This window comes from Somniosus microcephalus, chromosome 3 (genome assembly GCF_052327205.1).
Source record: "Somniosus microcephalus isolate GS21.2 chromosome 3, FLI_Smic_1.0, whole genome shotgun sequence".
In the NCBI taxonomy this organism is placed as follows: Eukaryota; Metazoa; Chordata; class Chondrichthyes; order Squaliformes; family Somniosidae; genus Somniosus; species Somniosus microcephalus.
The window spans coordinates 66,815,090-66,829,750 of NC_140989.1; the positions used below are offsets into that span (position 1 = coordinate 66,815,090).

At 45.7% G+C, this 14,661-nt stretch overlaps 1 protein-coding gene across 1 annotated transcript in view; it reads right to left on the bottom strand.

The window, feature by feature from the left end:
* The window catches only part of kcnh1a (potassium voltage-gated channel, subfamily H (eag-related), member 1a), a 393,064-nt gene that overhangs the window by 332,946 nt on the left and 45,457 nt on the right, over positions 1-14,661 (bottom strand). The window contains exon 2 of the mRNA XM_085980872.1: positions 9,818-9,941. Within this exon, the coding sequence (XP_085836998.1) occupies positions 9,818-9,941 (124 nt within the window). The remainder of the gene's footprint in view (positions 1-9,817; positions 9,942-14,661) is intronic.

Sequence of the window (14,661 nt, forward strand, 5' to 3'; positions counted from 1 at the left end):
ATCCACAAAAACATGGCAAGAGATAATTGCATGGATCCACAAGTTTGTTTAGGGATGGGTTGGTTAATGTGGTGAGAGATATCCTCACACGGACTCACGATTTTGAATAAAAATAAATAAATACGGGATGGCAGATGCTAACTTTGTGTGAGGGAACTAGCATGCAGAAGTGCATGGTGAAGATGCACTGAAGAACGGGTCTCAAATATTCTCAGTTACTTGACAACAGCACAACATGAAATGGTTAATGTGGCTCAGGAAAGCGAGGAAACTTTTTAATCAAGTACTGACACATGTTCCATAGAGAAACTGGCTAATTAATGAAACAATCAGGATAGAGTTACACACACTGGTACCTATCAGAGGGCTTAAAATTGAAGTAAAGAACATAGAATTTTGATTTCTAAAATTCAGGGTTGGGTTCCTTTGAGTTAATGCGGCAATTGGGGCAATTGAGGGCTGGGGAGAAAATACTTAGCAAGAATTATGCACAAGATGGATAAGAGTAAAAGGAGAGCTGGAGTCTTTTAAGTCCATGATTTCTTGATAATATGGTACACTGTAGCTTTCTGTGTAATGTACTATGATTTTCATGATGTGTAGAATTGGTCAGATGAAACTTAGACTAAAAGAGCAAATGGTTTGAGAAAGATATATGATGCCAACAAGATGAGAACCTTAGATAAGGCCATGCGGGGTAACCAGGGGCTGTTGGAGATTGAGACTGAGAAATGGTAAAGGAAACCATTTTCTTGGCTTATGTTTGTAGTTTCAAAACCCTAATATGAAAGACTGATATTTATATGAAACAATGAAGTGCTGACATTAAAAAGGGGTCATCAACCTTGGAAATCAGGCATGGTGGGAGATGGTTTACAACATAGGTCAGCACCCATGGGCTAAGTTTGAGGTGGACACATTCCCTATGCTCAATATGAGGCTAATATATAAGCTAAATGCTTTTGCAGGCTTCTATTTCAAAATAAAGATTCCATTTTGGAATAAGGCTTTCTATATAAACACTGTAGTTTTATTAGGGAGCTAATGATTGAAAACTTGTCCAGTCAAGCATGCCCTCGAGCATTTCAAGTAAAGGAGGCATTCTTGTTTTTTTTTTTTATTCGTTTATGGGATGTGGGCATCGTAGGCAAGGCCAGCATTTATTGCCCATCCCTAATTGCCCTTGAGAAGGTGGTGGTGCGCCACCTTCTTTAACCACTGCAGTGCGTGTGCTGAAGGTACTCCCACAGTGCTGTTAGGTAGGGAGTTCCAGAACTTTGACCCAGCAATGATGAAGGATCGGCAATATACTAAGTCAGGATGGTGTGTGACTTGGAGGGGGTGGTGTTCCCATGCACCTGCTGCCTTTGTCCTTCTACGTGGAAGGGGTTGCGGGTTTGGGAGGTGCTGCCGAAGAAGTCTTAGCGAGTTGCTGCAGTGCATCTTGTAGATGGTACACACTGCAGCCACGGTACGCCGGTGGTGGAGGGGGTGCCAAGCAAGTGGGCTGCTTTGTCCTGGATAGTGTCGAGCTTCTTGAGGTTGTTGGAGTTGCAGTCATCCAGGCAAGTGGAGAGTATTCCATCACATTCCTTACTTGTGCCTTGTAGATGGTGGAAAGGCTTTGGGGAGTCAGGAGGTGAGACACTCACCACAGAATACCCAGCCTCTGACCTGCTCTTGTTGCAACAGTATTTATGTGGCTGGTCCAGTTAAGTTTCTGGTCAATGGTGACCCCCCCAGGATGTTGATGGTGGGGGATTCGGCAATGGTAATGCCGTTGAATGTCAAGGGGAGATGGTTAGACTCTCGCTTGTTGGAGACAGTCATTGCCTGGCACTTCTGTGGCGCGAATGTTACCTGCCACTTATCAGCCCAAGCCTGAACATCATCCAGGTCTTGTTGCGTGCATGCATGGACTCCTTCATTATCTGAGGAGTTGTGAATGGCGCTGAACACAGTGAACATCCCCATTTCTGACCTTATGTTGGAGGGAAGGTGATTGATGAAGCAGCTGAAGATGGTTGGGTCTAGGACACCACCCTGAGAAACTCCTGCAGTGATGTCCTGGGGCTGTGATGATTGACCTTCAACCACCACAGCCATCTTCCTTTGTGCTAGGTATGACTCCAGCCAGTGGAGCGTTTTCCCCCCGATTCCTACTGACTTCAGTTTTACTAGGGCTACTTGATGCCATACTCAGTCAAATGCTGCATTGATGTCAAGGGCAGTCACTGTCACCTCACCTCTGGAATTCAGCTCTTTTGTCCATGTTTGAACCAAGGCTGTAATGAGGTAGGGAGCCGAGAGGTCTTGGCAGAACCCAAACTGGGCATCGGTGAGTAGGTTTTTGGTGAGTAAGTGCTGCTTGATAGCACTGTCGACGACACTTTCCATCACTTTGCTGATGATTGAGAGTGGACTGATGGGGCGGTAATTGGCCGGGTTGGATTTGTCCTGCTTTTTGTGGACAGGACATACCTGTGCTGTTTTCCACATTGTCAGATAGATGCCAGTGTTGTATCTGTACTGGGACAGCTTGGCTAGAGGCACGGCTAGTTCTGGAGCACAAGTCTTCAGCACGATAGCCAGGACCCATAGCCTTTGCTGTATCCAGTACGCTAAGCCGTTTCTTGATATCACGTGGAGTGAATCGAATTGGCTGAAGACCGGCTTCTGTGATGGCGAGGACCTCAGGAGTAGGCCGATATGGATCATCCACTTGGCACTTCTGGCTGAAGATGGTTGCAAACACTTCAGCCTTATCTTTTGCACTCACGTGCTGGGCTCCACCATCATTGAGGATGGGGATATTCATGGAGCCTCAGAATCACAGAATCACAGAAACCCCACAGTGCAGATAGAGGCCATTTCGGCCCATCGAGCCTGCACCGACACATATCCCACCCGATCCCCGTAACCCCTACACCAACACATATCCCAACCTATCCCCGTAACCCCACGTATTTAATCCCCCTAACACTAAGGGTCAATTTATCATGGCCAATCAACCTAACCCGCACATCTTTGGACTGTGGGAGGAAACCGGAGCACCCGGAGTAAACCCACGCAAACACGGGGAGAATGTGCAAACTCCACACAGACAGTCACCCGAGGCCGGATTCGAACCCGGGTCCCTGGCGCTGTGAGGCAACAGTGCTAACCACTATGCCACCGTGCTGCCCTCCTCCTCCCATTAGTTGTTTAATGGTCAACCACCATTCAAGACTGGATGTGGCAGGACTACAGAGCTTTGATCTGATCCGTTGATTGTGGGATCGCTTAGCCCTGTCTATAACATGCTGCTTCCACTTTTTAGCATGCATATAGTCCTGTGTTGCAGCTTCCCCAGGTTGGCACCTCATTTTTAGGTACATCTGGTGCTGCTCCTGTCATGCTCTTCTACACTCCTTATTGAACCAGGGTTGGTCCCCTGGCTTGATGGTAATGGTAGAGTGAGGGATACGCCGGGCCATGAGGTTACAGATTGTGGTGGAATACAATTCTGCTGCTGCTGATGGCCCACAGTGCCTCATGAATGCCCAGTTTTGAGCTGTTAGATCTGTTCTGAATCTATCCCATTTAGCACGGTGGTAGTGCCACACAACAAGATAGAGGGTGTCCTCAGTGTGAAGACGAGACTTGGTCTCCACAATGACTGTGCGGTGGTCACTGCTACCAATACTATCATGGACAGATAGATTGGTGAGGACGAGGTCAAGTAAGTTTTTCCCTCGTGTTGGCTCTCTCGCCACCTGTCGCAGGCCCAGACTGGCAGTTATGTCCTTCAGGACTCGGCCAGCTCAGTCAGTAGTGGTGCTACCGAGCCACATTGAAGTCCCCCACCCAGAGTACATTCTGTGCCCTTGCTACCCTCAGTGCTTCTTACAAATGGTGTTCAACATGGAGGAGTGCTGATTCATCAGCTGAGGTGGTAATCAGCAGGAGGTTTCCAGCATGCTTGACCTGAAGCCATGAGACTTCATGGGGTCTGGAGTCAATGTTGAGGAGTCCCAGGGCCACGCCTTCCTGACTTTATACGACTGTGCCACCTCCCCTGGTGGGTCTGTCCTGCCAGTGGGTGGTGATGGAGGAGTTTGGGACATTGGCTGAAAGGTATGATTCTGTAAGTATGACTATGTCTAGTCTGTGAGACAGCTCTCCCAATTTTGGCACAAGTCCCCAGATGTTGGTGACGAGGACTTTGCAGGGTTGACTGGGCTGGGTGTGCCATTGCCGTGTCCGTAGTCGATGCCGAGGTCGATCCGATTTCATTCTTATTATTGTGTTGCGTAGCGGTGAGTTACAACTGAGTGACTTGCTGGGCCATTTCAGAGGGCAGCTAAGAATCAACCACATTGCTGTGGGTCTGGAGTCACATATAGGCCAGACCAGGTAAGGACGGCAGATTTCCTTCCCTAAAGGACATTAATGAACTAGATAGGTTTTTACAACAATCCGATAGTTTCATGATTACCATTACTGATACTAGCTTTTGATTCCAGATTTATTTAATTTACTGAATTTAAATTCCCCAGCTGCCGTGGTGGGATTTGAACTCATGTCTCTGGATCATTAATCCAGGCCTCTGGAGTACTAGCCCAGTGACATTACCACTACACTACTGATTTATGGGATGGTTTTAGGGAGGCTTGGGCAGTCAGATAGTGCGTGTTTTATCTCAGATGAAGACTAAGGGTGTGTTTTAATGTATATAAGCCTAGACTTGGAGCACTGATGTTAGAACGTTCTTGGAGCGAAACTGGACACGTTGAACTGGTAACAAGGCCATTCGAAATCTATCACCTCAAACCCTTGTAGATGTTAACAGGTTGTATCTGTCTTTAACTGACTATGCTATAAGTGTAGCCATCGTACTTTTAACTTCTTCACTTCTTGTATTGTAGTTTCTTTTGTAACTGTAATAAACGTATATATTTTGGAACAAGGCACCCTCTAGTTTCTGAGTATCACAGACCGAAACTAATACAAATCACTTACACCTGTTCCTCTCAAGCATACTACACTTACCATATGTCATGTCTCAAATTACTCAGTGTATTGAAAAATATTATTTTCTAAAACAAAGATCTAATTTGCATTTGAATTAATCAACACTATCTGCTTCACCAACTCCCTAGGGAGCCTGTTCCATAGATTCACCACTCACTCACTGAAATAATGGCCCAGTAATTCCTCTCGGAACGCGCGAGTACGGTCGGGGTACTCACGCGTCTGGCCGGAGGAAATGCCCGTGTTCAGCATGCACAGCGCATGCGGGGAAAACCGGCATTTCCAGTCCTCTGAACGAAGGGGTTCAGAGGCACAGCGCGTGCGATTGCACAGGCAGCGCTTGCGCAGTGAACTTCGTCGATTTCATTCATGGATTCAGTGAGGGTAAGTCCTTACAAGTTACACTTGAAAAAAGCATGTGTAAAGTTGCTCCAAGGCTGCGGAGGAAGATATATTTTATCGTGGAGCTTCTGAAAGGCAATATTTTTGTTTGGGAAAGGGAGGAAAGTTATTTTAAGAAATGCTGAGGTAAATTTTAAAGTTTAAATTTTTTTTTTTTTTTTTTTTTAAACGGGTTTTCACGGGTAGAAGGGGCAATTGTGGCTGTGTGAATTGAATGTGAGAATGAGTGTTCTAAAATGAGTAATGTAACATTTCCAACACTTTTAAGAAAGAAACTTTTCATCAGTAATAAGTAATTATGTATGTATGTCTGCATATATTCCTTTACGTATATGTATGTATGTTTTATATTCCTTTATTATTGTGTATGAATGTATGTTTTTAATTATGATTTTCCAATAAGTTACTTTCTCTGAAAGTCATAATTAAATACATACATTCATACACATAAGTAAAGGAATATATACATACACGCAAAGGAATATATACAGACATACGTACATAATTACTTAGAAACTTTTCATCAGTAATATATTCTTTTAAGTAATTATGTATGTATGTCTGTATATATTCCTTTGCGTGTATGTATATATTCCTTTACTTATGTGTATGAATGTATGTATTTAATTATGACTTTCAGAGAAAGTAACTTATTGGAAAATCATAATTAAAAACATATTCATACGCAATAATAAAGGAATATAAAACATACATACATATACGTAAAGGAATATATGCGGACATACATACATAATTACTTATTACTGATGAAAAGTTTCTTTCTTAAAAATGTTGGAGTCATTTTCACATTTAATAAACACAGCAAATTCAATTCACATAGCCACAATTGATCCTTCTACCTACAGTACTGAAAACCCGTTTTAAAAAACAAAAATAAACTTTAAAACTTACCTCAGCATTTCTTAAAATAACTTTCCTCCCTTTCCCAAACAAAAATATTGCCTTTCAGAAGCTCCACGATAAGAAATATCTTCCTCCGCAGCCTCTGGAGCAGCTGTACTCATGCTTTTTTCATGTGTAAGTTGTAAGGACTTGACCTCACTGAAAGCATGAATGAAAGCGGCGAATTTTACTGCGCACGCGCTGCCTGTACAGTCGCACGCGTTCTGCCTCTGAACCCCTTCGTTCAGAGGACAGGAAATGCCGGTTTTCCCCGCATGCGCTGTGCATGCTGAAAACCGGCATTTCCTCCGGCCAGACGCGTAAGTACCCCGACCGTACTCGCGCGTTTGGAAGGGAATTACTGGGCCAACATTTTACATGTCAATAAAATGAAAAATTTAACAATTGCACGATTTGCCCCCTCGCATCTGCGACTGAGGGTCCAAGGAGGTACATTGCGCAAGAGGTCATCGTCGTACGTATCCTCACACTGTTCCCTTTCGGGAACTGTATGAAGTGGTGGAAGGATTTCTGGCCACGTTAACACTTCTTCCGTGACCATAACCATCTTCATACCAGCCATTAGGGTGGTTAGTCCTATGGCGTGAGGGTTTTACGGGCTCCCACAACCCATCTGAGGGGGGGGGGGCCACCCACACCCGCGGACGCAAGTATCCCGCTGGATGTCCACCCAGAATTTATAGTTGGAGCTCCGACTCCACTTGCCGGGACTGTCTGGAGCGGGGTTCGAAACCCTACTCCTTCTGGCCCAGCGGCGGGGATGCTTACCGCTGCGCAAAAGGCCCACTACGCGCAAAAGGTGACACCCATACATTTCCTGCGCCTTTTCCCTCCCCGTGACTGGAGCCCTATGCTGCCACTTGAAAGACCAAGCTATCATCTGTCCTTTTTGCGGCGCCTTTGACTTCTCATTACCAATGATGAGCAGGCGCTGCGCCTCCACCTCGTTGAGGAGATTGCTGAGGTCATCATCAGTTCAATTGTGAGTTCTTTTAATGCCGTGAATTGTGCTCATTCCAGCCATTTCACGTTGCTAATCGGATTGGTCCTTTGGCGTAGCGGTAGGATCCCCGGCGCTGGGCCAGACGGGGTAGGGTTTCGAACCCCGCTCCAGACAGTCCCGGCAAGTGGAGTCGGAGCTCCGGCTCTAAATTCTGGGTTGACATCCAGTGGGATATTTGCGTCCGTGGGTGTGGGTGTGGGTGGCACCCCCTCCTTGTATAGCTTGTGGGAGCCCGTAAAACCCTCCCGCCATAGGACTAACCACCCTAATGGCTGGTTCAAAGATGGTTACGGTCACGGAATGAGCGTTAATCACGGCCATAAATCCTTCCACCACTTCATACAGTTCCCCAAAGGGAACAGTGTGAAGACACGTATGACAACGACATTGCTAAATAAATAAATGGAATTTAAAAAATTCTTTTAGGGCTTTTAAAAGTCTTTAAATTGCTTTAATTCGGTTTAAAACTACTTCAGATTCTTCAAAATAATGTAAACGTTTTTAAAAGTTTATAAAAGTTACCAAAAGCTTCATAAAAATACCAAAAACCTATTTAAAATGCTGCTTTGCATGTAAAAATGCTTAGCAGCTTGTGAGAAACATTGGGGGCGTGTCCTATTAAACTGAGACCTCAAGGGGCGTGTCTCAGTTGCACAGCGCGCTACAGGCTTCGCGCTGGCTGCACTCCTGGGCGGCGTGACGTCAGACGCTGCCCGGGAGTCAACATTTTAAAACAGCAATTCCAGGCGTCCCTGAAGCTCAACGGCCGGCGCGTCGGGTAAGTGCATATCGAGGGCTTGCACGCGCGGCAAGCCCCCGACCCGAATTTCTGGGCCAATGTTTCCACAGATTCGATTTCAATTTACCCACTTGAAGCTCACGCCGTGTCCTCTGGTTCTACTGTTCTGCACAAGGTGCAACAGCTTTCTACATTGTCCCTCTGAACTGTTGCAGGCCTTTAAATCTTGCAGCAACATGTAACTTTCTGCCGCCTCCATGGCAACCCCCAATAGGTGCCATTTCTGATGTCAGGTGTTCACTCGCATTATGTAAATGTGGCTGAACCCAGAAACTGTGGAGGGGTCAGCCCACTCCTCATTCCAATTTTTCATCAAAAGGAAAAATATAGGCTTGTTTCTTTGCTGATGGTAGTTCACCTCAGGAAAACTGTTGGCCTTAGCAGAATCTATAAATCAGTTCTGATATTGATGTCACAGCACTCCCTATTTAAAACAATATTGGTCAAAAATCGGGCCGCAAACTTCGCTGGGGTGCTACTCTTGGAAAAAGTTAGCGCCCCCACGCCTGAAATTCAATGGTAGCGCCCGCCGCTACTGAAAGCGCTCCCCCTCCCTCTTCAGGCACTCCCAGGGAATATCGCAGCGCTATGTACTGCAGGCCTTTTTCCCCTTATTAAAGGGGAGGGGCCTCGCGCAGCGCGACCCCCCACCCAGCTGAGCCACTAGGGAGCGGGGTGTCGGCAAAAAAGACCGGCACTCAAGAGGAGTGCCGGGCTGATGGATCGCAGCTGGCACCCCACGAGGGTCCAGCAGAGGGGGCAGGTCCTGGCAGGCGGCCGGCAAAAAATATGACCCCCCGGCACCTCCCCTTTAATCATCGCCACCCTGTCTGCATGTACGTCCCCCTGATCCTGTCGGACATAGCGCCTGGCAGTAAGTCAGGGGGCACGAGCGGGGCGCTGCGCACGGCGATGATGTCATCGGCGGAGGCGCAGGGCGCTACCACCGCCGCTAACCTCTTGCTGAATTTCGCGGGAGGCTTTAGCCGCATCGCGCCCGGGCACTAGTTGCTTTGCCTCTTAGGGCGCTAACGGGAGGCGCAAAGCAACCAAATTTTGCCCCCTATATATTTTATAAAACCATTAAAAGATACTAACAAAAATGATACCAAAGTTAATCATAATTTTTTGAAATGAATTTAGGTGATGACTAAACTCACTCTGTTGCACAAAGAAATACGCTATCTATAAATTTAATTTATTCATAATAATTAAATTATACTTGAATCATTTAAAGCTTTTGATAGCTGAGCTTTTAATACAATTGTTATGTTAATTAGGCTTGGATGTCCTTTATGCAGTTGATCTGAATAGATAACATGAATCACTCATTGCAAAAATGCAACAAGATAAAATGAATTTAAAATTTACCTACATAACCACACATAAAATTATTTTAATGATATCTTGTTAGGTGATAATTTTGAACTGGAAAAGTCAATGACAATTACTTCAGGGTATCATTAGAACATGACAAGTGAAGAAATTCCCCGCCTACATTCAAACAATTCATTGGTTACTCATGAATTGCAAGTGAATACTGGTGCAAAATGTGTTCCAGTTCATCAGATTATTCTGTACATTTGTAACCTTTACAAATGAACAGAATAATATGATATACTGGAACACATTTTATTTTGAAAATGAAAATAAAATGCTGTCACATCTTTTAATACCTGCAAGTGCTGCTCTTTTGCATAACTTCTGCTCGATGATATCCAGACAGTTTGCAGAATCCATCATTGCTGTATACAATAGGCCAGTCCACTATCTGGGCATTCCCAAGTACAAAATTTGTGTCTGTAGAAAAAGAATATAGATTTAAAAACATATCTCATATTGACAGAATATTAGGTTTAGAATGCTAGGGGGTAATTTTGACTTCACTGACTTCAATGGAAATGAAAATTGGGAGATGGATCAATGTCACCAGTTCACCGAAAGTCAAAATGAACCCCTATTCTTTTAGCTCTAGGTCCGGAGTTTCAATCTAGCCCATTTGTTGAAATGAAAGTTCCTGCACATGCTCAGCTGGTAACCTTTACTGCACTGAGTAAACTTCACACCTTTCAAAATACAAATCTGGTTTGTTTCTTACGACATCTGTAAGCGATGAATGTTACATTCAGAAGAAATGTACAGAACCAAGAAAAATGAATTAATTGCACTTTGGAAATCAATGGGAAAAATATTTCTGTTGCATATTTTTGACTTTGAACTGCTGGATTTTGTTATATCCGTGTATCTTAATGTTGTGTCCTTCAATAATCAGACAAAGACTGCAGGGAATGATCAACAGGTGTTTACTGAATGAGGGTTCAAACTGCAACTGACTGTACAGATCACTACTCAGGGTTTATATACAGGTGTGGTCACTGCCGGTTCTACAGGATACAGGAGCTGTAAAAAGTAGTTCTCCCCCTTAAAAAGGTACATACATTACAATTCCTCCCCTTTTAGATTAACAGTACCATAACACTCATTTAACAATTAAATATCAACTAATTACAATTAACACTTTTAACATGCAACATTAACTGAAAATAGTCTATTTATAAATTCAGTCTTTGGGGAGGCTTCCTGATTCTTTCTGGATAACGCCTTTCCCGAGTGTCTCGCTCTTGGTGCGGACGCGATTCTAACACCCTGTCGTCAGTCGATTCATCAGCTTCCAATGCTATTGTTTCTGAGGTAGATGCGACCTGTACGTCGGGTTCCTCACCAGGTACGTATGGCCGAGACATGGGGTTGACTCGTTCCTGTGACTCTAGGATCTGGTCAGCATGGCGTCTCACAATGTTCTCCCCAATATCCACTGTGTACATTAGTGGCCCCTGCCGTGTGCATATCGTTCCTGGGTGCCATTTCTCGGTTCGGTAGTCGCGGGCCAAGACTGGTTGCCCTACATTGAAGCTCCTTGTCGGCTTCTCATTGATGTGCTGGAATTGCTTACTCTCAACATCTCTTCGTACATTTAGTCTGAGCAAATCCAGACGAGATCTCAACCTTCGGTTAAAGAACATCATGGCCAGGGCCTGGTTGGTGACTGCATGTGTCGCATTTCTGTAGGCTAACAGGAAATTGTCCACCTTATGCTGCAGTGGAATGTCGTCATCGCACATGGCCCTTACTGCTTTTTTAAAGGTTTGTACGAACCTCTCAGCCAATCCATTTGTGGCTGGATGATACGGGGCGGATGTGTAATGCCTTACCCCATTCCTTTTCATAAATCTTCGAAACTCTTCGGACACAAACTGTGGTCCGTTATCAGAGCAAATCTGCTCTGGCAAGCCGTTCCTGGCAAATATGGTCCGTAGGACTGCAATAGTTTTCTCCGTGGTGGTGGAGGACATTTTGATCACCTCAGGCCATTTCGAGTGCGCATCCACGGCTATTAAAACCATTGACTCCATGAATGGACCAGCAAAATCAATATGCATCCATTGCCATGGAGATGAGGGCCACTCCCATGGGTGTAGAGGGGCATGTGGTGGTGCATTTTGGACCTTCTGGCATCCTGAGCAGCTCTTTGTCAGGTCCTCGATTTGCTGATCGATCCCCGGCCACCACACATAAGCCCTAGCAAGGCTTTTCATTTTCACCCCTCCCAGATGACCTTCGTGAAGCTCATTGAGCGCACTCTCCCTTAACTTGGGTGGAATTACCACTCGGGATCCACACATCAAGGTCCCCTGGCATACTGACAGCTGTTCTCTTCTGGATGAGAATGCTGGCAACAGTGAGTCGCCATGTGCTGGCCATCCCTTCACCGTCAAATCATATACCCGAGACAGTGTCGGGTCATTTCGGGTCTCCTTCTCTATACCAGCGTTAGTTACTGGCAAGCATTCAATTATAGTCGAATGAAATATTGAGACAGGATCCACTGTTGGTGCTTCCTCTGCAGTAGGCAGTGGCAGGCGTGATAGCCCATCAGCGTTTCCATGCTGTTTCGTGCCCTTATACTCGATTTCATATTGGTGCGCCCCTAGAAAAATGGACCATCTTTGTAGCCGTTGCGCAGTCATCACCGGAACGCCCTTCTTTGGATTAAAGATGGAGACAAGTGGTTGGTGGTCAGTCAGCAAGGTGAACTTCTGCCCGTGCAGATAGTGATTGAACTTTTTCACTCCCCACACTAGGTTGAGGGCCTCCCTGTCAATCTGGGCGTAGTTACGCTCGGCTGAGGTTAGTAACCGAGACGCAAAGGCTACTGGCCTCTCCGAGCCGTCCGGGAATTTGTGCAACAGCACCGCTCCAATGCCATAGGGTGATGCATCACACGCCAACCGAATTGGTAGTGCTGGGTTGAAATGAGCCAACACCTCTTTTGATGTGATCAATGCTTTGCTCTTCTGGAAAGCTCATTTACATTCGTCACTCCACTTCCATGGTACCCCCGTTTGCAGTAGGGTGTTCAGTGGGTGTAGTACGGTAGACAAATTCGGCAAGAACTTATGCTAGTAGTTCACCAGCCCGAGGAACGACCTCAGTTGTGACACATTTTCCGGTGCTGGAGCCTTGACTACTGCCTCAATCTTTTCAGGGGACTTATGTAACCACTCCATCAATAACGTGGCCACAATACGAGATCTGCTTCTGGAAAAACTCGCATTTGTGGCGATTAGCTCGGAGCCCATATTCCTTCAATCTAGTGAGCACCTGCTCCAGGTTGACGAGGTGATCACTGTCATTTTCGCCCGTGACCAGGATGTCGTCCAAATAACACTGGGTCCCTGGAATCCCTTGCAGGGCTTGTTCCGTTGCCCTTTGCCAAATAGCCAGAGCTGATGCTACCCCGAACACCAGCCGGTTGTATTGGTAGAGACCTTTATGAGTGTTGATCGTGAGGTACTGTTTCAAGGCTTCTTCTACCTCCATTTGCAGGTACGCCTGGGCCAGATCAATCTTAGTGAAGCGTTTCCCTCCAGATAGCGAGGCGAAAATATCTTCAATCCGCGGAAGCGGATATTGTACAGTGTGAAGGACTGGGTTCACTGTCACCTTAAAGTCCCCACAGATGCGAACCTTCTTTGGATCCCCAGGCGTATTACTCAACGACCTCTTCATTACAGGAACGATGGGTGTAGCCCACTCGCTCCAGTCCACTTTGGACAGTACTCCTGAACGTTCCAAACCTTCCACCTCTGCTTCGGCGGCTGGGCGGATCGCATAAGGTACCGGTCTGGCCTTAAAAAACTTTGGGCTTGCATTTTCCGCTATTTTGATCATCGCTGTTATGCCTTTTAGTGTTCCGAGTCCCTGCTGGAACACTTCTTGTGCGTCAGTTAGCATTTTTGACAGTCGTCCAGGTGTGACGTCGTCATCCTTTTTGGCATCTACAGTCAGTGCTTGTATGGAATGCCAATCTAGCTGTATCTTCCGGATCCATTCACATCCTAGTAGTGGTGGTCCTCCATCTGGCAATGCATATAGGTCCATTTTTGGTGTTTCCTTGCCGTTATATATAACGTTCACCCTAGTTTTCCTTTGGGGTAGACTTTTTGTCCCGTGTACGTCTTCAAGACTATCTCTATCTCTCAAGGGTATATGTGAGAATAGCCGCTTGTAGTCCCTTCGGTTTATGACTGTTAGGGCTGATCCTGTGTCCAATTCCATTTTCACTTGGACTCCTGCTATCTTGAGCGTGACCCAGATAGTTTGGTGATCCTCTGTTTTGATCACATTATGTAGTTTCAGACAACCCAGCTCCTTGCTTCCGGAGTCTGTATCACTCTTCTGTTCGTCTGAACTACTCTCCGTCACCTTATGTACCTTCTTGTACTTCTCCTGTGGAGATTCCTTGCTGCTGGTTTTCTTTCCCGACCTGCAGACTCTTGCTATGTGTCCTACTTTTCCACACTGTCTGCACACTTTGTCCTTGAACCAGCAATCATTATGGTCGTGTGTTGTTCTGCCGCAGCGATAGCACTTCACTGTTCCGTATGACATTTCATTTGTGCCATATTCTTGCGATCTCCGTTGTATCTCTGCAGCGCCCCGTGCTGCTGCTTCGTGTGATACTGCAATGCTGAAAGCCTTGTCCAGCGTAAGATCCTTTTCTGATAGAAGCCGTTTCTGGGTTCCTTCACTTTGAAGCCCACACACAAACTTGTCCCTTAACGTATCTGCTAGTCCCGTTCCAAACTGGCAGTGTTTCGATAGCTTGCGCAGTTCCGTTAAATACTCAGCATTACTTTCATCTTTATGCTGGTTCCTTTTGTGAAACTTGAATCTTTCTGCTATCAGCAGCAGTGTGGGGTTTAAGTGGTCCTGTAGGATTGACACTATGTTTTCAAAATCCTTTTCTGCTGGCTTATCTGGGGTTACTAGGTTTCGTAGTAAGCCATACGTTTTTGCACCCATTGAATTCAACAATACCAGCGCTTTCTTGTCATCTGGCACTTCATTCGCCTTGCAGTATACTTCTATGCGTTCGACATATGTCGTCCAATCTTCGACTTCATTGTCGAACGCTGTGATACTGCCACTCTTCGGCATTTTTGGGTGTGGTTAGACT